The 25,376-nt window shown below is 38.2% G+C and overlaps 1 protein-coding gene across 1 annotated transcript in view; it reads right to left on the bottom strand.

The window, feature by feature from the left end:
* The window catches only part of LAMB4 (laminin subunit beta 4), a 108,288-nt gene that overhangs the window by 7,306 nt on the left and 75,606 nt on the right, over positions 1-25,376 (bottom strand). The window contains exons 24-31 of the mRNA XM_056118553.1: positions 24,579-24,954; positions 20,360-20,520; positions 16,879-17,088; positions 15,829-16,010; positions 11,335-11,479; positions 7,481-7,688; positions 4,887-5,025; positions 730-903 (exon numbers count right to left, since the gene is read on the bottom strand). Of these exons, the coding sequence (XP_055974528.1) occupies positions 730-903; positions 4,887-5,025; positions 7,481-7,688; positions 11,335-11,479; positions 15,829-16,010; positions 16,879-17,088; positions 20,360-20,520; positions 24,579-24,954 (1,595 nt within the window). The remainder of the gene's footprint in view (positions 1-729; positions 904-4,886; positions 5,026-7,480; positions 7,689-11,334; positions 11,480-15,828; positions 16,011-16,878; positions 17,089-20,359; positions 20,521-24,578; positions 24,955-25,376) is intronic.

The following is a 25,376-nucleotide window of genomic DNA, read 5'->3' as shown; positions in this document are numbered from 1 at the left end:
AGGTTAAGTAGATAAATCAAGGCTGGAGACCGGAATGGAATATGGAAGTAAAAATGAACGGGGGTGGGAGATAGGGGGTGGGGGGCAAGAAGCCCCTTTCCCAAGTTCTGGTCCATAGAAAGTGTTCTCAGTTCCTGGGCATATAAAGTGGACCCAGTTCATTAGGAATAAAAGCAGGAGAATAGAACAAATTTGTCTTTGTTCAAGCTACTCTACTAATGGCACCATCCAAATACTTGTTGCTTAGAAAATGAATTGATGGGTTCTTTCAGCAACCTAAATTAGTAGGCCATTTCCCGAAACTGCTCAATTAACTCACTCTGATTTTTGTAACTTGATCTTTTCTCTTTGGTAGGTGACTTTCATGTCTTGCCTTTCTATGTTTTATGATTTTGTTGGAGGAAAGAACAAATACATACAAATAAAGACCAAAGATATAAATTGTGAACATTTGGAAGTTCAGGGAAAATTTAACCATGACTATTTGAGATTTTGAGGATGGGCTGAGTGACACTGAACATTCCAACATGCACTGGCCTGAGAATGTCCGCCTCCGTGGAGACAGCCCTTTCCTCCCCAAGAGTCTTCATGCCCATCAGGATTCCTCAAGCAAACATCACTGAGCAGGAAGCAGCATTAAAGGGAGTTTGATGAATGGTACAAGAATCTGGAGTTAAAGGGTTTCCTTCAAAAAAAAACACTATTGAAAAGGTAGGTAAGACTCATGACCTCCTCAAGGCCCCCGGCCTGACGCTGAGCTGATTCAGCCTGAGCTTTTGCAAGGAGGGTTTGCTCTTGGTTCCTTTGCAGCTTGGTCTGTAGCTGGGAAAGCCCATCCTTCAAGTCTAACTGTCGCTCTTCAAGGTCCAATTCCCTCCGAGTTTCTTTTGTTTGATTTTCAGCCTGTTGATTTAAACACCAGAAAGGAGAGCTTTTATGGTGTAACATGAAACAAGAAAATAAATGATATAATTATCTCTTAGAAAATAAGTGTAAAGGGAACAAGTATCATTCCTTTGCTTTTTATCCCATTTCCCCAAAATGTACCCAGGGTTTAAGAAAGACACACTGACAGCCACCAAGATTCCCAGTGATTCATTCTCTAATCTCACTCCTCTCTCTGTCCCAGAGGTAACCTCTGTAAGAGTTGTGATTCCGTGAAATCCTGTGTGCCTTTTAATTACAGGCAGTATTTCTAACACTGCATGGTTATGTTTTTCTTTAAATGTTGTGCAAATAGTCATACTGCATATTTATGAAACTGGAATTTTAAATTCAAAATTATGTTTACATAGATCATCTAGGTTGGGTTGGAGCTATAGCACAGTGGATAGAGCACTTGCCTTGCACGCAGCCGACTCGGGTTTGATTCCTCCGCCCCTCTCGGAGAGCCCGGCAAGCTACCGAGAGTATCTCACCCCCACGGCAAAGCCTGGCAAGCTACCTGTGATGTACTCGATATGCCAAAAACCGTAACAAGTCTCACAATTTGTTGTGAGACGTTATTGGTGCCCGCTCGAGCAAATTGATGAACAGCAGGAGGACAGTGCTACAGTGCAGATCATCGAGGTTAATTTGCCTAGTGCTTGTTAATTTATTTTTTACTAATTTAAGGGATTCTATTGTGTGAATATACAATAATTTCCTTTTCTATCCTTTGATGCAGGTGGCCCTTTTATCTAATGCCCTTTCAAACAATTATGAGATTGCAATCATACTTGCTTTTTAAAATGGGTAGGGCGTTCGCCTTACAAGCGGCCAACATGGCCGACCCGAGTTCGATTCCTCCGCCCCTCTCGGAGAGCCCGGCAAGCTACAGAGAGTATTCGATATGCCAGACACAGTAACAATTATTTTTAAATTTTTAAATTTAGTTTAATTTTTAATTTAATGATTATACTTATATATAGAAGTCAGACATCTTGTTTCATCTCTTCAATGATATTTTCATACCTTCTTTGATTTTCTCAAACATGTTAGATATTCTTATTTTGCACTTGATATTCGGTCATAGTTAAGAGCAGCACTATTTGGCTTTCCAAATCTGTTGTTGACTGTTCCTGAGAACTCATGTTGAGACCATTTCTTTATTTGGGAGAATTCTTTGAGGGCTGGTATTAAGGTGCATTTCTTTGAAGGGGATTCCTGTTTGCCTCCGGCATCTGAATGCCCCACCAGCCCAAGACTACTTTAAAGGGAATTTATAGCCCGAGTAGCTTGGGTCTTCCAGGTGGTGTGAAAACAAACACCAAACTTCAGAGAAGTTTGCAGTTACTTTTGCTCAAAGTGTCTTCCCTATTTGCTGGCTTTCTGTTTCTCCATCTGTCTATCCATCACTGTCAATCATTCTCTCTCTTAGTTTTTGTGTGATGGCTGAACTTTTCATGGAGGAGTTTGTGTTTTGGGGGTCTCACCCCTTGCAGATCTTGTTTCCCTCCCACACGGATTTTGCTTCTGTTTATGCTCATCCCTGCGACTCCATAGCTATGAGTCCCGATGCCCACACATTATTACCTCTCTGGATTCACACTTTCCTGTCATTTCAGCTGCCACTAATTTTCTTTATTTCTTACTAATTCAGCTATGCCTTCTTAATGTTTTCATTTAGAAGATTTATCTAACATTTTTACTTCTTATCTACTAGGAGGATTCCTTAAAGTGCTTGACTATCATACTTCTACAAATAAAAGTTCCTTACTGCTGCCTTGAGCTTATGTGGAAAATGTTCCAGCGTGGGAATTATGAGTGTGTTTTTTTTTCTGTAAAGGGTCAGATAGTAAAGGTTTCACACGTTGCCATCCATGTAGAGTCTCTATTGATGTTATTTAATTCAATGTCACTGTAGCACAAAAGCAGTCATAGACAGTATGTGAATGAATTGCAACAAACCACTGTGCTTTGAATACAAAACACTTGATGGGTCCATTTGGCACATGGGATGTATTTCCCAGCTCCTGCTCTAAAGTAATATGCCAAGAGGGAAAATTGTGGAATTTTTGTGTTTTGTATTTGCGACCCTGGAGGATAACATTGTTTGTCCTTTCTGCCTTGCCACATGGAGTTTAGGTTTATTGGGTTACTCCCATCACAGTGCTCCCATTCCTCTGTATTTATTTGTAACCTCTTTTTTTGTACTCTGCTTTCCCAAACAGTCAATTGCCTTTATCTCCTAATTAGATTCTGTTAACTTGTAAATATTGCTTTTCCTTAAGTCCTTTGTATAGTTAATTCAGAGTAATATCTTTTTTTGTATAGACACAAGAAGACAATTATGCTATGCTTTTGTAATTTGGGAGTTAATTGACTCCGGATAATATTCACTCCTTGGGCATCTGTTCTCTCAACATAAACCTCAGTTGCCCTTACTTTTTACCACCTCAAAAGCAGGGTCCCGACACAGGACTGGATGGACCCAGGGCAAGCTGTGAGCTTCTCTGGCATTGAAATGGGCCAGGCCAAAGTACCATAATACTTACCTATAAGTTAAGAACATGGACATGGACAAATTCTGTCATGATCCAAAAAGTGCAACTAGATAGGATCCGACGAGGGTTAGAAAAGCTTAATCTGGCCTGAGTACTGTGAGATGTATAGCAAGATGTCCCCAGGAGAGCCACCCTATAAGCTTAATGTATCTCTTACTGTGTCTGTACAAAATAATATTAAGAAGTAGAATTAAGCTGTTAATTAAGATGTTAATTAAATTAATGGACTAAGGGAAGGAGAAAACCCCCTAAGTGGTATTTTGCCCTTGAGCCTGATCCGCCAACAGAGCTGGCTTTAATACGTCGATTGTGCTACTTTCAATGCGGGAGGAGAAGAACAGGAGAGACAGGAGGAGATGGAAATGAGGAGCAGTGTGAGACTGGAATGGGGAGCTTAATGAGACTGGAACAGGTGCGTGGGGGAATGGAATAAACGGCAACTGGTCACCAACCAGCTTGGCCCTTGTTGCCTCCTTCGTCCGCCCATGGTATTGGCCGTCCAGGGTGGGGGAGTGGCCCGAGACCATGGAAGGCAGGCCATGAGAGAGGGCCTCAGGCTTTCCTACTTGCCTGGAGATTACACACTACCTCTATGTAGGCAGCCTCTTTACATTCCACCCTTTCACTTCCTAGCACACTTCTTCCTATTTTCCTGCTTTCTGTTTTGCTTTCAGGATGACTGCCCTTAGACATATAAAGTACAGCTGAAGAATGGGGACTGAATTGCATAGAATCTCTTGGGAAAGGAGAGTGTGTTAGGAGCTTGAGCTTGGGAGGAAGAGATGTTAAACACTCTGGATTTGGTCTTGTCCCATTTTCCCATTATCAGGCTTCTTGTCATAAACCCATCTTGTGGGATGTATCAGGCCTTAGTTTCCACCAAGCTCCGAATAGATTTTTCTTTTAGTTAAGGCAGTATCTTAGTTTTAAGTTACTTTGATGATGAATTTTGTGCAAATTTACAAAACCTGTGCAATATGAAGGTAGGGGAATTAATATAAAAATTAAAACTTGGCAATAATTAATTTTGTTTCATTGTCTGTTGAGCAGTTTGTATTAGAAGGAAAAAACCCTAACCTCAAACTTATGATTAATTAGTTGTGTGACCTTAGGTAAATCACCTCGTGAGTTTAGTTTCCTCATTTATGAGCTGGCAGTAGAACCAACTTTGGACACCACGATTCGTCAACAGGAAACAGAATGATTCTGGGAGAGCTCTGTAGATTCATTAAGTGCATAATGAATTTTTTAAAAATTTTTATTATATATTATAATAACTCATTTCATCCTCATGATAATACTATCAGGTATGAAGGCAAATGTGACATTGGCACAGGAAAACTACTGTGCTCTTTCCAACTAAAATCTTTCAGGTTAGTTACAAAGAAGACAATAAAATACCTGCAATACATTCTTTCTGATATTTGTTATCTTGGCAGTCAGCTGTGTGATGGCAGAATTTGCTTGTCCTTGAATGATCTGAACTTGTTGCAAGTCATTCAACATGTTGTCAAGATTCAATAGAACATTTGCTGCTTCTCTAAGGTAAAATATTAACACATCAGATCAGATAAATACAAACATATTCATTTGTTTCACCTTAAGAGCTCATTTGACTCAACCCAAAACTTTGCTGAATAATTTTAAAAAGAAAATCTAAATTACTTCTGAAGCAAGAAGTGAAGTCTCAAATTTGAGAAATAGGCAGGTTTAAGTGCCAGAAAATGTAAGCAAACTGGAGAGTGGGTATGAGGCATATAACGGCCAATTCTAGTAATTATCTATCTATCTATCTATCTATCTATCTATCTATCTATCTATCTATCCCTTCAGCCAATTACAGTTCTCTATTTTCTGAAGTTTTGCAACACTGTTACAATCCTTATTTAAGTGTGGGTAGAAGAGTCAAGAGACTCCTCAGTGAGAAAAGAGAGAGCTAAAGCCCCTGCATTTTCAGGCACTGTTTATTCAGGTTTATTTAAGCTTCTCTGGCATTCCAGTTGTTCAGGGGCCTAGTATGAGGTTAAATCACTAGCATTCCAGGTGAAAGAGTCTATTTTACAGAGAGGAGTTCACCTCAAGTCAACATTCATCAGACACTTAGATCTGTGGACATAAAAACACCTTGGGGACAATGTACCAAGTGAGTGAAATATCAGATACCTTTGTAGAGGCATAATTAAATATGCCTATGCCAAGGGCAAAAATTGGCTAGTAACGTCTAGCCGTATGTTTTCATATGTTTTTGCTTCCATTCAAACCATTCTGTCTTCCCAGTGGGGTAACAATTAATAAATCTTAATTTCTCTTTTTAATCAATCTCCGTTTCTCTTTTTTGAAAAAGCAGTTTTAGATTAACAGGAAAATTGAGAGAACCTCATTCCTACACAAGCACAAACTACCCCCTTATTTCTCACCAGAGTGGATCATTCGTTACTGCTGATGAATCTACATTGACACAGAATAATCCCCCAAAGTCCACCGTTTACATTCTGGTTCACTTTTGGTGGTGTACATTCTGTGGGCTTGATCCATACACAGTGACACGTATCCATCATCTTGGTATCATGCTGACATGCTTTCACTCTCTTAAAATTCCTCTCTACTCTGCCTGTTTATTCTTCGCCTTGACCTCTGGCAATTGCAGATATTTTAAAACTGGAAGGAGTTGGTTTAGCACCTGCATCTAGAACATTTCATTTACATAAGACAGTGAAGGAAGTTCAGGTCTCTACTGGAATCTCAAAATGCTGACAGATATGAATGACATCCTGATCATTCAGTTATACTCTGACACTGATCCACAACACCCCCTATTCGAAAAACATCAAGCTGACTTTTTCTTGATAGTACAGCAGTAGGGCATTTGCCTTGTACATGGCTGGCCCCATTCAAGCCGGGTTCGATTCCTCCTCCCCTCTCAGAGAGTCCGGCAAGCTACCAAGAATATCTCACCTGCACAGCAAAGCCTGGCAAGCTACCCATGACATATGCCAAACACAGTAACAATAAATCTTACAATGGAGATGTTACTGGATCCACTTAAGAAATTGATGAACAACGGGAGGACAGTGACAGTGACAGACTTTTTCTTATATTTCAGATATGTATGTACATATATATATGTATCTATATCTGCATGGCATGTATACTGTTCCTGGGGCACCAGTATTTGTTTCTTCCATTAGTCACCATCATTTTACCTTTTAAGTAGAGTCTTTTATAAAGTTTAGATTTTCAAATTTCAAATACTTCCAATTATATTGAATTTAGAAATTTAGAAATTACAAAAATAGATCAGCAAGTGCTAAAAGGAGGGAAAGTGAGATGTATGATACCCTTTCATTGTGTCTTAAAGAAAAGTAAGAGAGAGAGAGACAGAGAGAGAGAGAGAGAGGGAGAGAGAGAGAGAGGAAAGTATCTGCCATAGAGGCAGGTTACAGAAAAGTATTGGAGGAGGTGGGTGGGAGGGAAACTGGTGACACTGGTGGTGGGAAATGTTCACTACTGATGGATGGGTGTTGGAAACTTATATGATTGAAACTCAATCTTGAACAACTTTGTAACTGTATATCTCATGGTGATTCAATTTTAAAAGTTTTTTAGTTAAATTTTGAAAATGAAAAAGAAATGAGAACACGAAAGAAAAAAGGTCAACAAGAATGGAATAAGATACCAATATCTCTACCACCTGTTTAAGATACTATCATCTAACTAGTATGTGTCACATATTATACATATTATTTGTAAGAAGAGGTAACAGACCTCAGAAAAGCATTCAGAGTCTAAGAAAAACAGAAAATAAGCATCCCTGCACACTGCCTCCAAATTTCCCAGCTTCTCAGAGCACCTCTAAAGATAGCTTAGCCCTCAGTGGTGGCACTAAAGCACTAGAAAGTAATATATGAACATTAGAGCCCCTTCAGCAAGCATTTTTCAGATGACCTAGTAGAAGGCCTCTTAAAGCATTATGAGATTATGAATATGGAACTCACTCAGCTTCTTTGGCCTTTTGTAAAATCTTTGGAACTTCATCTGCTGCTTTCTTTAGCTTGTTCTCATCTCTCTTATAGTCCTCACGAAGTTGTGTCAGTTTCCTTATTTTGTCAAGTTCATGGGTTAGATTTTGTGATGTTATTGGTAGGTGGGTGTCGAGTACATGATTTGCAATTTTCTCTATATCCTCTGGAGGCACGTTTTCCTCTTAAATAAGAAAATAGGTTGTAGGTAATTGTCTCTCCTTATGAAATATTATATCTCATAAATAGAGTCACAACAAATTCTAAGCCAAATACCCTTGCATGTGTTTATGTATCTCTAGAAAATGGGGATTAGATTATACATGTCCATAGATTTCCTTTTGAATTTCCCAGTATTTCTAAGTGAAATAATGCTACACAGCGCTGAATACATGCTGCACAAATGCTTGTGAAAACACTGAGTAACTATAGATATGGAACATTGTCTGTGTTCTATAAGATGACCTCCCTCTAACTTATTCATTGTAATTACACATTCAAAAGCCATTAAGATGTTTAGATCCTATCAAGAGCCAAGCAAGACAAAGAAGATAATAGGGAAATACTGAGTTTAGACTCAGCAAAACTAGATTTTAATGCTCCATGGACCTTGAAAAGGTTCACAAGTTTTGAGAAGGAAACATGACAACATAGGATTGTCACTGTCATTGTCCTCCCCGTTGTTCATCGATTTGCTCGAGTGGGCCCAGTAACGTCTCCATCGGAGACTTTGTTGTTACTGTGTTTGGCATATCGAATACATCACAGGGAGCTTGCCAGGCTCTGCCGTGCGGGCGAGATACTCTCGGTAACTTGCTGGGCTCTCCGAGAGGGGCGGAGGAATCGAACTCTGGTCGGCCATGTTGGCTGCGTGCAAGGCAAATGCCCTACCGCTGTGCTATCGCTCCAGCCCAACATAGGATTAGGTATCCTATAAATAACAGAAAAGAATCTTTGAAATATATCTGTGCCTTACATTTAAAGTATCCTATAAATAACAGAAAAGAATCTTTGAATATATCTATGACTTACATTTCAGAAAAATAAAATTACCTCCATTTGAGAACTGCAATGATTAGTATTTGGGGTAAAATACTTTGTGTATTTTGGCTCTTTCCTGAGGCAGAATGCTAAGTTCAATAGGGCACAATCAGTTTAATTAGACATACATCTGATCATCAAGAGGAAAATAAGCCATTCTCTATAAATACCACTGACTAGATAAAAACAGAAGTGGTAAGTATAAGAAAAATTAATGTGAAGTCTAGAGGAATAAGAAATATTCTCAGAAAGAGTCAAAAAAGGATTTTGAGGTTCTGGAAAGAGAGTACAACGGGTGGGGTTGTTGCCTTCCATGTGGCTGATCCAGGCTTGATTCCTAGCATCCCAGATGGTCCCAAGCCCTACCAGGAGGTAGTGACCCCTTAGTGCAAGGCCAGAAATAAATGTTGAGTACTTCAAGATGTGTTCCCAAACCAAAAAAAGGCAGGGGATTTGACCTGTACCTTGGAGGACCACAGAGATAAAATTTAAGGAGGTGTGTGGTAAAGATGGACTTCATAGTACTCTCAACTGAGAGAACCATTGAAACAAAAACTTGGAGTGAACAAAAAACTGTCACAGATATCTCTTGATGGGAATGTGAGCTGAATAATGGAAGGGTGCAAGTTTGGAAAGGCCTGGGGCAGATCACATCAGCTCCTACATAGGCTGAGGAACTTGCACTTTTTCAGAAGGTAGTGGGAACCAGGGGCAGATTTTGGTATTTGAGTGATATGGCACAAGCATACGGCCCTGTTACACTTACTGTTGGAGCTCAGGGCTCTGTGTTACCATTTTCATACAACTCATTTGGCAGCTGTGACTTTATTTTCATTTTGGTACGTATATTGACTTATACCTGCACTCCAGAGTCTGACTAGTTCCTGGATCTGGAAAGTCATTATCAATCCATCTAGTATGTCAAAAATTTGCTTTTGAACAAACATAATGCCCCCTAGACTGCTTTCTCTCCCATTCATTTTTACTGACTCATTTGTATTGAATGATTTTTTTTACTTATTTCTGAAATAAGGAGTAGGACCTTCTAATGCAATTTCTAGAAACATTGAAATGGAAAAATTACCTGATCACAGGTATCTCATAAACATTAGACAGATAAATGAAGTGATAGCTTAGATTCTAACAGGCACCTCAATAACCAGTGAATTCATGCGGGGAGTGTTCAAAATAGTGGATAATGAAAACAAATGAAATCAGAAACCTCTGAAAGTAAGTACACATGTTGTAGGACCAAATGACATTATGTTCAGATCAATTTCTAACTGTACTGTATGATTCTTATATTTAACCAATAGTTCTCTGGTTAAAGAATTGAAATAATTCTTTGCCAAGACAAGGCACAATGAAGAATAATAAAATAATAATAATGATTTACAAAGCTCCTTCTGGCCCATCACAGAAAAGCAATATGAAACTTAGAAAATACTTGAGAGTAGTTAATAACCATATATTTTTGGGGGAGAGATGTCTGAGGATTAAATCCAGAGCCTCATACATATAACAAAAAATTCTTGTGATGTTCCATTATGACAGTATTTGATATATTAATTAAAATTTGCCATACCTTGAGCTTATATAGTTTGACAGGTGAGAAAAAGATAGAATCCTGACATTAGGGAATCCAATAATTTCTTCTTTTTAAATGCATATTCAAATATCATAACAGATTAGGAAAATCTTGTTGATTTTTTTTTTCATTTAAATTGTAGGGGTGCTACATCTAGCGATATTCCGTAGTGACTCCTGATTCTCTGTTCAGAGGCCACTCCTGGTAATGCTCAGGGGACCATATGCAGAGCTGGGGATCAAACCAGGGTCAGCTGTGTACAAGGCAAGTGCCAGAACCCCTGAACCCTCATTTTGGTCCTGTATTTCCTTCTTTTTTAAATGCAAACTGAAATAATTTTAAACACTACAATAATTCATTTGAAATTTTAACTACATTCTAGGATTTAATTATTGCTCGAGTGGGCCCAGTAACATCTCCGTTGGAGACTTTGTTGTTACTGTGTTTGGTATATTGAATACGTCACGGGGGAGCTTGCCAGGCTCTGCCGTGCGGGCGAGATACTCTCGGTAGCTTGCCGGGCTCTCCGAGAGGGGCGGAGGAATCGAACTCGGGTCGGCCATGTTGGCTGCGTGCAAGGCAAACGCCCTACCACTGTGCTAGGATTTAATAAAAAAAATTAATATTTTATAAAAATCCATATACTGGGGGTGCAGACTTGATATTTTGGTATTATACTCATTAAGACAATTTAAGGGTCAAGGATATAGTTCAATGGTAGAGCACATGTTTTGTATGTGAGACCTTGGATTTGATCTCATCACTGTGGGGGAAAAAATTAAAATCAAGAATTACATCATGTTTTCTGCTGAAAGTAGACTATAGAACAAACATGATTGTCACCCACTGCCTCTTTTGCAAACCACAACACCCAATAAGAGAGAGAGAGAGAACAAAAGGGAATGCCCTGCCACGGGGGTTGGGGGCTGGGAGGGATACTGGGATCCGTGGTGGTGGGAAATGGGCACTGGTGGAGGGATGGGTATTTGATCATTGTATAATTGAAACCCAAGCACAAAAATTTGTAAGTCTACAACTGTACCTCATGATGTCTCACTAAAAAATTTTTTAAAAAAAGAATTACATCATGTTTCTGATTTATGCTATCATTTCTAATTAGTATTATTTATAACTGTGATGTTTGGGCATATCAATTTTTAAAGAAAGAAATAAAACATAATACCAATATTTTTTATATTACCTAACACAATTTTTTTCAGCTTTTTAATTAAAAGATTTATTTTTTCTTCTTCAGATTCACTTTGGTTTTTCATATTTCTTAGTTTCTCACTCAGTTGTAAGGTATTGTTTTGGGAGACTTCTGCCAGTTTGCTTGTATTTTTTATCTGCAATAAGACATTAGAAAGAAAAACAAATAATGAGGCATGTTCTTTAATACCAATGATGTAGCTGGGTCTATAATACTGTTAATAGAAGTGGAATATGGGGCCAGAGACATAGGACTATGCACTACCAGAAGTAGTTCCTGAGTATAGAGCCAGGAGTAACTCCTGAGTATAACTGGGTGTGGCCTCGAAACCAAATAAATAAATAAAAGTGGAATAGAAATCTAGATTATCAAACAACAGATTTATTTTAAAGGACTCTCTTAAAATATGATTTTTTTCATTATCAAGTTTTCTTTCTTTTTACATCAGAGACATTTTATTACAGACATGTGAAAGTGAAGTACTTGTGACCCAGTGTATTAGTCAGCAAGGTACACACTGGCTAATAATTTTTCATTTTTACCCTCCCTCAGGATTATTTTAATGCAAATCCAGACATCATGTAATGTAATCATATAATTAATAGAAAGTAATTTATGATAATGTTAAGTAATTTAGTAATTTATGGGTAATTTAGTAATTTACCTACTTCTAATGGATAAAAATTTAATTATTGTTGCTGTTTGGACCACCCATGGTGCTAAAGAGCCACTCCAAGCTCGGTGCTCTAGGTCACTCCTAATGGTGCTCGAAGTATTTTCTTAATGACATACACTTATTTTTTAAGGATAATCTCTAATTATCAATAATCAAGATTATTATTTAAAAATAATATTAACTTATAAAACTCTAACACACAAATTGTGGTTTTTTTTGGGGGGGGGCCATCCAGCGATGCACAGGGGTTACTCCTGGTTCATGCACTCAGGAATTACTCCTGTCAATGCTCAGGGGACCCATATGGGATGCTGGGAATCGAACCTGGGTCGGGCCGCATGCAAGGCAAACGCCCTACCCTCTGTGCTATCACTCCAGCCCCCACAAATTATGTTTTGATGAGTTTAAGTATTCTATATCAACAAGCTTCACAAAAATGTATGGGGTTACTTATACAACAGTGCCTGTTGTGTTTAATTTGCTTAAATCACATTTAAATATATGTTAAATAGCTGTTCTGGGAGAGGTATTTGGGAATTGGTAGTGGAAAATGTACACTGGTGGAGGGATGGGTGTTCAATCATTGTATGACTGAAACTCAAACATGAAAGTTTTGTAACTGTAGTTCATGGTGATTCAGTAAAAATAAATAACCAAATAAATAAAATAGTTGCTCTTCTAAACATTCCCATCATACAAGATATGAACTTTCTTTAAAACTGAAAGAAAGTTTTCCTCTTTTTAGTAAGTGAATTTGAACTAAAAGCAAGCTACAATAATAAGTCCCAAATACTTTGTCTACTTGGACAAATTATCCAATTAAAAGGCTTGCAACCTAGACATGCAAATTCTTACTTGTGCAACTTTAGAAAAGTCATGGAATTTCCCTTAGGAGTCCTACAAGTTAAAGAAAGAGAAAAAATAGAAAGGAACAGGAGAATATCATGAACAAACTCAGCTGTATTGAATAAATTAATCATGACAGAAATAAGGCTAATTAATATCAAGCCCTGTAAGAGGAAAAAAAAACTGCTTTCTTTATTTCCCACAAAAGGAGCCTGCTTAATTTGAGTCATACAGATTTGTGGGAAAGGATTTAATTGTAGTAGCTGGCAAATGATGAAGAAAAAGGGGATATATTTAAATGTTTCAAGATATGTATCTTAATTTCTGAGAATTATGCCTTAATTCTCTAGAACTTTTAAAATTGTAAAATGGAAAGCAGTTGCTAAGAGAACAGGTCTTAAAAGTTCCTATTGTTAGAAAAATGCTGTCGGGCCAGAGCTATAATACAGCATGTGAGTACTTGCCTTGCATGCACCTGACCTGGGTTTGATAACCGGCACAAAAGATGGTCCATGAGCCCCACTAGGAGTGATCCCTGAGCATAGAGCTAGGAGTAATCCCTGAGCACTGTCAGATGTAGCCAAAACAAACAAACGAAAAAAATCCTTCAATTGTGTGGTTATATATATATATATATATATATAAACTGTGGGAATCACTTTGCAACATATGCACAGATGAAATCACGTTGCATATTTAAAACCAACACAATGTTATATGTTAGCTATGTCTCAATAAAAATGGAAAGCAGTTAACTAATAAATGCATAGCAATAAAATTAAAATTCCAGAAATACTCTTGACAGGAAAGCACTGGAAGATCCAGATAATCTCAGAGTAGGTTAGTCTATGGCATATTCAGAGTCTGCTAAATTACTTCACTCTTAAAACATTCTTCTGCAATCCATCCTTGACCATAATTGACTCTTGAGAATTCTCTCACAATCTCTTTTGGCACCGTTCCTTCTTCTAATCAAGTGGAAAACAGCACCCCATTTTATCAACAGGACAACATGCCCACCATCATCTTGCAGTTTCCATTTATGTGCTGATGAAACCTGATTTTTACTAAGAGGTATAGGAGTGATCTTTGAAAAGAAACAGCTTAATATAGTGTTTGTTTAAAGGGTGGTAGGTTTTTAGGGGTAAAGGAACAATATAATTGTTTAAAATTATATTAAACAATTGCATTATTTTAACCATCAATCATACCATCAGGGGTTGCCTATATTTAATGTTCATTGCCATAGTACCTGTATCCAGAGCAGAGATTCCCAGATTTAATTTGACTTTCCACCTCCTTTTCAGAAACAAAGTTACTCAGAACCTTCCTGGAAATCTATATTCTTTAATCAAACAAACATAAAGTGTACCCCAGTTGCACCCAAGTCTCCTACTACTCCCACTCCCAGATCTTTCCAGTACCCCCCAACTCATTTTGTCAAACATTGACCTAGACAAATGATTTACATGTATTAGGTATTCAATGCATTTTTGTTAGAGCAATGAGGAATGACATAAGTGAAAACTATGTAGAAGCACAGAATTATGATCACAGAAATAGAAAAGGTCAATATTTAGCATATGTAGATTACACTGCAGCTTGATTCACATTTGGATCTTGGAATTTACAGAGCTAGAACAGAGAACCATCTGAGGTTCAGACTCATGGAGGTGATGCTATGGAGTAGACTGTAGCATTATGTGTGCATGCATGTTTGTCCGTGTGTGCATGTGTGCATGTATGTTTCTGTGCATATGTGGATATGTCTTGGCTGAGACTTGAGTCTTATGCTCAAGTTTGACCTCAATCCTTTGATTCTGAGACCCAGATGTCCTTACATACAGCCACTTTTTCTTCAAAAGTTGGTTTCTTCTGCAAACAAGAATGCTAATTCAAATAATATTTAATTGGTGAGACGGTATTTGGGTCACCCACCATAAGGTCCCCTAAGGACCTGGAGAAATTCCCAAGCACTGAGCTGGGAGGGGCTCTGGGCACCACTAGGCAAGGTGTCAAAACCAGAAAGTATGTATTTTCAAACATCAAATTCTAACATTACGGGACCAAAGTGATAGCACAGTGGTTAAGGTGCTTGCCTTGCATTCAGCCAGCCCATGTTCAATCCCTGGCACAATACTTGGCACCCATGTGTCCACTGAGCCTTACTGAAATGGTCCCTGAACACAAAGCCAGGAGTAAAAGTTGAGAACTGCCCTCCAAAATTCCAAAGCAACAACAACAAAAATACTAATAGTAGAATTTGTATATTTAGTATAATTTCAAATACATCCTTGTATTCATGAAAAGTTTATTTTGAAGACTATAGTTTTCAAAATATCAAGGCTAGGAACCTTGAAATTTCTATGTAGCATTTATATGCCATGAAAGAAACATATTCGGGTCTAGAGGGATAGTACAGTGGGTAAGGCATTTGCCTTACACATGGCCGACTTGGGTCTCATCCTTGGCATTCTATGTGATCCTCAGAGCACTGCCAGGAGTGATTACTAAGTGCAGAGCCAGGAGTAACCTCTGAGCAAGCTGAGGCTGAGGCTCAAATGGTTGAGCACATGCCTTACACATATGAGGCTCTGGGCTTGATTGCTGTCCCTGTCATATATCTGCTTCTTTCATCTCCCCATACCTCTCCCCCACGGGCCCACAAGCACCTCTGGGTGTCTCCACAACAACAGCAAAATGAAAAAAACATGGCCAAACCAGTATGTGAACTTACCTACAAACATCATACCTCGAGTTCTTTCTCTTTTTTCTACACAGACTATAATTATAGTTCTGTGTGTGTGTGTGTGTGTGTGTGTGTGTGTGTGTGTGTTTGTCTGTGTGTGATATTCAGGTGTAAGAATACCCAATATGTAGAATTCATTCATTCACTGAGGGACTAAATGACAGTTGTTAGAATTTCAAAGCACTTTACAAATAAAGCAAAGAAAGGTATTTACCTGAGTTTTCAATCCTTGAACCTGGTTGTTCAAATTGTGAATTAGAGATTCTGCATCCTGGGCTTTCTGGAAGGCGTTTCTGGACAGATTCAGGGAGCCAGGACAAATAGGGCCACTGCAGGATGAACTCACACACAGATGGTCCCCACACACCTTACAAGGGAAATTGCTCATGGTGAAAAGTAATTCATGGGGAGGGTTTATTCTAATGCCACTCAGGCTCATGGCTTCTCTAATAGTTCTTCATGTTTCATAGTTGCTGGCTATCCATTATAAATTTCTAAATAACTGAATATCTCAATCAATATCATGCCAATCTTTTTTTTTTCTTTTTGGGTCACACCCGGCAATGCTCAGGGGTTGTACCTAGCTCTCAGGAATTACTCCAGGCTGTGCCTGGGGAACCATATGGGATACCAGGGATTGAACTTGGGTCGGCTGCATGCAACGCAAATGCCCTGCCCGCTGAACTATCGCTTTGGCCTGCCAGTCACTTTTATACTTAAATTTTGGGGGAAGATAATTATCTAGACTTCCCATGTTAAATTCACTTTGAAAAAACAGAAGTGACCAGGGCCCGAGTGATAGTACAGTGGATCAGATGCTTGCCTTGTGTGTGGCTGGCCCAGGTTTGATCCCTGGCACTCCATACAGTTCCCTGAACCTTGCCAAGAGTGATCCCTGAGCACAGGTCATGAATAAGCCCTGCACACAGCTGGGTGTGGCCCTCAAACAAACAAAAAATAGAAATGACTTCCTACTTAAAACAAGGCAGGAAAAACAAGTGTCCAGAATCTTTACTGTATTGAAAATAATGAATAATATAGAAGAATAAATTCAAGTAATGATATTTACTTTGACTTTTATCAAACTTCAACATAAAACTAAAGACATTGTTTATGAATCATTAATAAAAGCATATATATTTTATACACTTATGTATTTATATAGTATCAATAAAAATGCAAGATAGGATAATAAAATTGAAGAAGTCAAAACAATTTTGCCAAGTAAAAACAATATATAGTTTCACTGTATCATCATGAATATTTACCTTTTCACTCAATATTTGGATATCTGGTAACTTAATCTGCTTTAATGTTTCCAACGATAAGTTTCCTTTTGAGAATAGTGTATCTAAGGTGGTAACTAAGTCAGTCCTGGTTTTTTTAGAGTTATTTATGTCAGAGAAAGTTTCCTTAGTTATCTTTTCAGCAGATGATGATCTTTGATAATGCATCTTGATATTCTCTAAGGAATCTAAATGCAAATGGAAAAGAATATAAGTTTTATAAAAGCGAAATGAAATTATACATTAGCTATCAAGATAATCATTTCACAATTGGAACACTGTCTTATTCTCAATTACTAATACAAAAATTCAGTTCAGAGAGATAGCATAGGGAGTAAAGTGCTTGCCTTAAACACAACTGACACAGGTTTGAATTCCTGGTATGGTACCATATATGGTTCCTCAAACCCCACCAGGAATGATCCTGAACACAGAGACAAGAGTAAGCCCTGAGCACAACAGATCTCACCCAAAAACAAGACAAAAAAAACCCCCAAATCCCAAATTTTATATCCTCTTCCTTGAGCTGAAGTATTTGTTGTAATGTAATAGATATAAGATATAATAAATATAACAGACATAATAGATGGGAAGCATTTAATTATAAGTTTTCCTAATGGTAAGAATTCTGACTTTACTGCCATTTATTTACAGGTTATGTCCACGAGTAAATCAGTTAATCTTGGATTGCTTATCTATAAATTGGTGATAATAATTTATTAAGACTGAGAATATGAAGATAATCCCAAGTTCTTCTGCGAAGAATCAGAGAACAATCTGCCACTGGAGAGTGAAAGCAGTCATAGACAATGCATAAATAAGTACCACAGTCCGCCTTCTAATAAAGCCTTAGTAACAGAAACAGGAAGTGGAGTGAGGAGAGCTACTTGAGTGGATTGCAGTTTGCTGATCTCTTTGGCTGATAAGAGCTAGCATTCTTGAACAGGGTATTCCAGCTTTTATTCAATATTTCTCCTTACTCTTCATAAACAGTTTAAAGTGCACATTACTATGATCATCCTCATTTTAAAGATGAAAAAAGTGAAGTTCTGAAGAGGTAGATTATTGACCTTATATTTCATTGATTGGGCAGAGATAAAGTCAAGGTTGGAACCCAGGATGTTTGACTCCAGAGCCTAGGTTCTGAAGCATACTCAGTATTGCCTGCATTTTTAATCAACATACAAATTTACAAAATAAATATGGCAAGTTTGAATGTAATTAATAAGTATACTGAAGCTTTAAATTCTAGCTCTATATCTTAGCAACTAGAACCATTGCATCCTGATCTTTTTAATTATAATGTGAATAGGAGAGACACCTTACCTTTTAAGTCTGCTTGATATATATTCAGAAGATTTAAAAATTAAGATGTCATGAAATGAGTCAGAAAGAGAGGGACAGATATAATTTGCACTCATTTGTGGAGTATAAAATAACATGAGAGTGATACCCAAGGACAGTAGACATAAGGACCAGGAAGATTGCTCCATAGTTTGAAGCCAGCCTCATGAAGAGGGAGGAGGGCGGGGAGAGCAGCTGGAATAGAGAAGGGATCACCAAGAAAATGAAGGTTGGAGGGATTGGTCGGGATGGGAGATGTGTGCTGAAAGTAAATAAAGGACCAAACATAATAACCTCTCAGTACCTGTATTGCAAACCATAATGCCCAAAAGTAGAAAGAGAGAGTATGGGGAATGTTGTCTGCCATGGAAGAAGTGGGAGAGTGGGAAAGGGGGGTATACTGGAGATATTGGTGGTGGGGAATGTGCACTGGTGGAGGGATGGGTGTTTGATCATTGTGTGATTGTAACTCCAACATGAAAACTTGTAACTATATCTCACGGTGGTTCAATAAAATAAAAAAATTTAAAAAAGATAAGGTGTCTCATATATATATTCAGAAGAATACACGTACATCTATATATTTGATTTGGGGGCCACACCCAGCTATGCATAGTATTTACTTCTGACTTTGTGCACAGGGATCACTCTTCGCCATGCTCAGGGACTGTATAGGATTGGTCGAGCATTGAACTTGGGTTGACTGTATGAAAGGCAAATGCCCTACCCACTGTACTGTCTGAGCTCCTCTTCTAAATTTTTATACTAATATACTATTAATATACACATCATGCTTTTAATTTGCTACAAAGGGCCAAAAAATTAACATATTCCTATTTCTTGCCATCATTTCCTACCTTTATTCGGCAAATGTGAAAAAGGATTTAGACTCATCTTTTGAAGTTCAAATCAAATTCCTTCAAAGTACTTCAGGAAGCCCTTTCTAATGCAGATGAAGAATTGCATTATTGCTCTTACGTTTCCAAAGTGCCTTGAAGACACTCTAATGGTCCATTACATGTTTGGGTTGCTTACATGTCCATGTCATTCACAAAATTGAAATAGCTGAAGGGCAAGGACATAGTGTCAGGCAACAAGGGAAAAACTCATTACTGATCTGATGGATGAAAGGATTGAGATGGGGACAGTTTGACATTCTTTTACCTGAGTTGGATGACCTTTGAAGAATTTTTAGTTGTTTAGTGGACAAAGACTTCTAGAAACACAGTTAATTTCTTGCTAAGCATCATCAATAGTTATTGTATTAAATTTAGGCCTTCCTTTAAGGTCATTATTGTCTTTTGTTTTCTCTCTTTTAAATTGAGATCAGATAGAAAACAGATGCCATCAACGTTTTTTACCTTGATGTGGGTTTTATGTTTATTCTTCCTTTACCTCTTCATTATTGAGGTGAGGTGGGGTTAGGTGTGAATAAGTTCAGTGCTGTCTCTATTGGCAGTAATGTGGTATATTTCCAAACAAGAATTTTGTCGGGAATCAAACGTGCTAGCTTAAGTTTTACTTTAAAAGTTTCATTTCTCTTCCAAGTAGATCTTGGTGTGGACATGGCTCCCATTCATTTTCAAGAATTATGCAATATGAATGAAGTGTGTCTAAGTGTGTCTGTCCTTACAAAGTTCTTATGAAGATTTTTGTGTTTAACTCCTTTATGCTCCTTTGCAGCTATGGTGGCAGGAAACAGAGCCATGTCACATCACTGAGAATGGCATACATTAAAAAAAACGCAAAGATTGCAACAAGAAGGCAATGACTTATTCCTATCCCTTTTCTCTAGTCAAATTAGAATTTCCAAGTAGCCTGTTACTCAAATTGCCTATTACCTTGAGCCATTTGGCATTAGTTTACTTTGGGTGTCAATATTTGTTAAGTATCAGATATAGTTAACTTTATTTGTTATTTTGAGCAAATGCTATCCAGACGAGGCAATGTTTAAAAAGTTGAAAAATTCGTGTACAAATAATTCCTTTAATGGGTGTGTTTTCATGTTCTAAAGTGCTTGGGCTATGGCGGTAAGTAGAGGGTGACTCACAAGTGGAATGCACTATGATTTTCTTCAACCTTTGTGCAGAAACAGAAAGCGCATTCTTCTCTTACCCATGATGCTTGTATTATGGGATTTGGAGTACAAACCAATTTTTTTCTGAATATCTTCAACCAAGAAATTTGCTGTATTTCCCATTGTTATTATTGTTTCTTTCAGATCTTGAAATTCATACACTGTTTTCAGTTGTTCACTTAGTTGCATGATCTGTTTCCTAGAGGGGAAAATGTGAGTAAAATAGCAGACTTGTATTAACATTTGATAGATTCTGGAGAAAAACATACTAAAAATTTGCCCTCATTATTAAATATTCTAGAAATTAAATTCAACTCTACAAGTTTTTCCATTTCACACTTTATAATTCTGTTTATGTTAAGTCTTTTTCTGGTTAATTTTACTTCTTAGAATATTTCAGCACTTAAAATATGATCTGTATTGTATATTATCTCACTCACATCAGTGAGAATGGGATACATTAAAAGATGCAAACAACCAGTATTGGTTGGGATGTGGTGAAAAAGGAATCCCTTTTTCAGTGTTCGTTGGGATGTAGTCTGTGAAAATTAGTATGGAGACTTAAAAATATATTGAAGAATAGAGTTTTCATATGACCCTGTCTGTCCCACATCTTAGTACCCAAGAATATAAAATTATCAATTCAAAATGACATATGCATTCCTTTGTTCATGGCAGTGCTAAGTACAATAGCTAAAATATTGAAACAATCCAAATGTTAATGGATAAAGAAGCTGTAATATCTAGCTAACTAGCTAAACAAAATTCTACACAGCTGAAAGAAAAGATGAAATCTTGCAGTTGAGTGCAACTTGGGTGGAACTGGTGGGTACCATGTTAAGTGAAATAAATCAGAGGGAATAAAACAAATACTAGATCTGGTGTTTTTCACCCATCTGTACCTAGAGAAACAAAACAAGGAGATAGACAATAGTGAACGAAGCTGAACACTTAACCTTTGATTGCAAAATAGAATATCAAGCAGGAGAGAAGAAGGGCAGGAAGGTACAATAGGGGTCTGCATGAGGAGCACCTTGGGCACTTTTGTGGTGGTGTTTTGCAAATTAACAGGACTGCAACCATGTCACCAAATATCCATTTCAACAATAAAAATATTTTTGAATTAAAAAAATAATGATCTGCATATGAGCTAGTTGAATAATGGTCTTTAAATCTTTTGTTTTCAGCTGTTTGTGCTCTCTCTTTTCCTTGGGAATTTTAGAACCATGTATTCAGACATGGTTCATTTCAATTAGTCTAAGAATGCCTGGCTACTTTGGACTTTTAACACAGAACTCCTCCCCCAGCCTCTGGTGAAAAACCGGTTCCTCTCAGAATAAATCTGCTTCCAGAAAGCTTCCTTTTGGTGCTGCTTCTGTTCAGGATCCTTACTTCATTTCTGTGAGCAACAAGGTTTCCTTATTGGTTAGCACTCGACTAGTTGTGCTCATCCTTCTTCACCTTCTTCTTTGATGACTTGCTTGTCCTCCTTCAATCTGTTCAGTTCAACCAGCACAGTTGGTTCAAGTGAGTAATTGTTATATCCCTCATGATAGAGAAATTGAGTGCAAATCTTGAGCACATTTGAGGGAAATTACAAGGTGAATTTACAGGACTAATTTATCTTGGCATGAATACAAAGTATAACTAATGTTTTCTTGCATTTTCTGCTCTGGCTCTCTAATCTTCAGATTTTTCCTTTAGGCTCCAACTGTCAAGACTATAATTCTTCAGGCTAAGACTAATAACAATAATAGTAATTACTAATATAATTATAATTAGTACTTTAAGTACTTCCTATATAACAGATGCTATACCAAATGACTTGTCTTGAGTAATTCTCACAAGAATCCTAAGCTAGAAAATATTTATTTGGTGCTCCCTTTCTGTCATCGTGGTGGTGAAGTTCAGAGGCGGAGACCTTCACCCAGTGACTCTTGGGAATCACTTGCTTCTGGGGATTAAATCCTAGGCCTCCAATCTGAAAAGCATATGCTCTAGAACTTTAATAATATTCTTGACCTCTGACCCATTTATACTCTTTTCTAATGAAGAAATTAAAGCTTGGAGAGATGAAATAAATTGCCTAGGGCCACACATCTGTAGGTGGATTTGAACCAAAGTAGTTTGACTTCTATGTTCATGACACCTTTGTTTCTTTGTTTCCCTCCTTCCCTTTGCTTTTAATTTATCCAACAGACATTTATTCTGTCACTACACCATCATGAAGAGGTTTGGGAAAAGGTATCTCCACCTTTACAAGTATCTGTAAGTAAATAGTGAATGATCCAAAGGAGGCATGCCTTTCTCTCTGACTGGATCAGAGCAGATTTCACGGAAGATGTGCAGTTTGGTGGCTATTAAAGAGGGTTAAAAGTTCAGGAGGTTGCTCAGGAGGGAGAACATACTCTAGCTTCTGGCTGAAAGGCTCAGAAGTCAGCACTTTCTCATCTTCCAGGCCCCGTCTATGGGATTCTCCTTATTCTCTTCTCTCTGGCTCTACTCTGGGCCCTTGGAGTTTCACTGTCTAGAATATCCACTGTGGACTATCCTACTTTGTCTACCATTTCCTACCCCTGGACCAGAATTCACCCTCAAGCATGTTTTTGTCGGTCTAGGCCGTGATGTTTAGAGGAGTGGCTGGTTTCATTTTAAAGTGGAGAAGAGGGTATTTCCATAAAGTTCCAGATATATAATAGCGCTCAAAAAGCACAGTGGTCGTGTCTCACCTGCAACATGCCATGGCTATGTGACCTCCCTGAGGGTCCATAACTGTGTTTCTGATGCAGACAGTGCTGCCTAAGATCTGTTATGGTGGGTTATGTCATATTCCTTGTGGAACTTTAAAAAGAAATTACTATATATTTGGGGATATTTAATTATTAATGATGTATAATCTTATATTTAAGTGTGTGTTGTATGTAACATTAAGTAAAGTAAAGTAAAGGCCCTCCCGTTGATCGTCGATTTGCTCGAGCGGGCCCAGTAACGTCTCCATTGGAGACTTTGTTGTTACTGTGTCTGGCATATGGAATACTCTCGGTAGCTTGCTGGGCTCTCCGAAACATTAAACTTAAGATTTTAAAACTTTTAACTTGTAGGGAGAGGGATTTTTTTTAATCAAAACACAACATTTTGTTTCAGTAGACTGTGTTTCCCTAGGAAACTGTGTTTCCGAACTCCTTGTGGTTTTCTGCAGCTAATAGCCAGCCCTGGTTTAGAACTAGAGAAGAAGACAAAGAACCAGGGGTAGTTATTATCTGAGCTATTACCATTTTCCTAACATCAACACATTCTAAACTGAAGGTTGTTAGAGTTCAGTGGCAGTCAAGGAAAATCAGAGTGAATCAGCAAATGTTTTCTGTAAAATGGCAGACAGTGAATATATAGCCTTGGGGGCTATCATGCCTTTGTCCTAACTGATCAACTCTGTCACCGGAGCGGAAAGCAGCATTAAGGTTGAGTAAATTAGTGAGTGCTGCTGTATTCTAGTCAAACTTTATGTACAAGAATAGGACATGTGTGGGATTTTATCTGTGGGCTGTGAGTTCTGACTTGCTGGTCCCTGCTCAGAGCCACCAACATAAACCCCAGAAATGTTTTATGAAAAAAAAAAGACATTGAACAATACATGAATGGGCCTGGAGAGTTAGTACAGTGGGAATCAGGCACTTTCACTGCCTGCAGCCAACCCTGGTTCTATCCCCAGCACCCCATAGAATTCCCCAAGCCATGCCAGAAGTTATCCCTGAGCACAGAGCCAGGAGTAAGCCTTGAGCAGAGCTGGGTGTGGCCCAAACAAACAAATAAAGGAAAATACATTGTAATACAATACCATATAACTGTACATTAATATATGAGCTTTATATTTTAAACAACTATAGACTTAGGAAAGATTTAATAAATCTGAGAGTGTAGTTAAAAAAACATATTATGGGTATTGAAAAGTACTATAGCACTTCTAATTTTGTATTTTTCATTTCTTCTAAGATTGGACTTCCCAACCAACCTCATAATGATTTGATTTTTGTTATAATCAGTGGCATCTGAAAATAATACTTGGATCACATGTGATCCTAAACTAGAAAAAAAGGAGGCCAGACACAGAGGTTTATCAGTTTGCTTAATAATTGAGCACAGAATAGTTCCCTAGTATCGACACATGCACATCCCTAGTCTGACAGTTGTTCAAGTTCAGTAGGAGCTAAGGGAAAGCAAGAGCTTGGATGTCTCCATTACTTGGGGCACAAATCTTACCCCAAAAAATCTTGATAATCCTTGACTTTTAAGAATTCTCCAGATGAGAAAACAGGATATTTCAAAATCTTTTCTATTTCAGACATGTTCTTTCTGAGGCCTTTGAAGTCGGCCTCACAGACAGATAGGGCCTCTCTTTTATCTTCCATGTTAGCAGCCAGCTTAATTAACCCTTGCACGGCTTTGGAGAGAGCAGAAATGGTATGGTCCCACTGATCAAAGCACAGATGACACCGCAAACAAGCAGGGAATTCCTGGCCGTGACCTCGGGCACAGTGGTCACATCGCTGGCCACTCACACCCTCTCGGCAGTGGCACGTGCCTGTGGCCTGGTCACAGATGGGCTCCTGGGTCCCTTCCCTGTTGCAGTCACAGGCTAAAGAGGACGTGAGAAGGAACAGAGACAGTCAGTCATTAGTCCTTTGCTGCTGCTGAAAAAAAAAAAAATAAAGACCTTTCCTCTCTCGTGAGAATCTCCTTAGGGAGAGGGTCTCATGGTGCAATGATTAACCCTCTGGACTCTGAGAATCACAACTGTACAGGTCTGAGGTAAGTACTTAAAAACAGTACAGGGGTGCCTGCAGTGATAGTAGAGTGAGTAGGGCATTTTCCTTGCATGTCACCAACCTGGGTTCAAACCCCAGTATCCCGTATGGCCCCACCAAGAACTGCCAGGGGTGATTCCTGAGCCTAGAACCAGGAGGAACCCCTGAGCATTACTGGGTATAGTCTCCAAACCCAAATAAGTTAAATAAAAAATAAAAACAGTATAGTTTCTGATAATTGTGCAAACAGTTA

Source organism: Sorex fumeus, unplaced genomic scaffold (genome assembly GCF_029834395.1).
Source record: "Sorex fumeus unplaced genomic scaffold, SorFum_2.1 ptg000037l, whole genome shotgun sequence".
Taxonomy (NCBI): Eukaryota; Metazoa; Chordata; class Mammalia; order Eulipotyphla; family Soricidae; genus Sorex; species Sorex fumeus.
The sequence above is the reverse complement of the archived record's forward strand: the minus strand, read 5'-3'. Positions and strand labels throughout refer to the sequence as shown.